We start from the raw sequence: 827 nt of genomic DNA on the forward strand, positions 1-827 counted from the left end.
AGTGGACGCATCCCAGTGAGGCCTTGTGTTCGGCTGCTTCTGTGTGACCTTTCGGGACGCTTACGATGGCGGAGGGCGAGGACCCCGCCAACCTGGGAGGAGGATACCCACGCCCATACTCGCACGTGATCCCCGCGACCTCCTACGCCCACGACATGGCCTCCCACAGACTGTCAGACTCCAGGTTCTTCTTCTCGGAGAGGCGCCTGTCCCAGCTCTTCAACGTGGACGCCTGGACAGAGGAGGGCGAGGAGGGCCAGGCCGACGATTTCGCCGACGACGAGGACGCCGGCCATGATCCGCCCCCCGAGCCCGCCCCCAGGGCCTCCTACTGCCCCCCGTCCCCAGGCACCCCAGGGGACGCGGTGCCGCAAGCGCCCTCTGATGCGCCCTATGCGGGGGCGCGGCGCGAGCCCTCCATCTACTCCACGCTGAGCTCCGGCTGCCACCTGGACCCGAGGTTCTCCGCCGAGGTGGCGCTGGACATGGCCCGCCTGTCCACCCTGAGCGGGGGGTCGGGCCGCTTCAGTACGGGCCGCCTGGAGGACGAAGACGAGGACGGCTACGGCGGAGGCAACAACGGGGACGTGACGCCCACGCCGGGGTCCCCTGGCTCTTGTCGGGGCTCGCACAGCGTGTCCTCCAGGTACTCGCAGCTGTCCACGCTCACGGACTTCCCTGGCGTCTTCCGGCCACCAGTCGTCGCTGCCGTCCGTGCTGTCGGAGCTGGCGGGCGAGGTGGACGGCGTGGCGGAGCTGCTCACGGACGAGGACGAGACGATGGGTCCGGGGCCCATGGTGTGGGGCGGCGACGAGGTCGTCAACTG

At 69.8% G+C, this 827-nt stretch overlaps 1 protein-coding gene across 1 annotated transcript in view; it reads left to right on the forward strand.

The window, feature by feature from the left end:
• The window catches only part of LOC119585468 (translation initiation factor IF-2-like), a gene marked incomplete at its 3' end in the record, with an annotated part of 1162 nt that extends 335 nt beyond the window's left edge, over positions 1–827 (forward strand). The window contains 1 exon segment of the mRNA XM_037934115.1: positions 1–827. Within this exon segment, the coding sequence (XP_037790043.1) occupies positions 66–827 (762 nt within the window).

This window comes from Penaeus monodon, chromosome 19 (assembly GCF_015228065.2).
Source record: "Penaeus monodon isolate SGIC_2016 chromosome 19, NSTDA_Pmon_1, whole genome shotgun sequence".
Lineage (NCBI taxonomy): Eukaryota > Metazoa > Arthropoda > Malacostraca > Decapoda > Penaeidae > Penaeus > Penaeus monodon.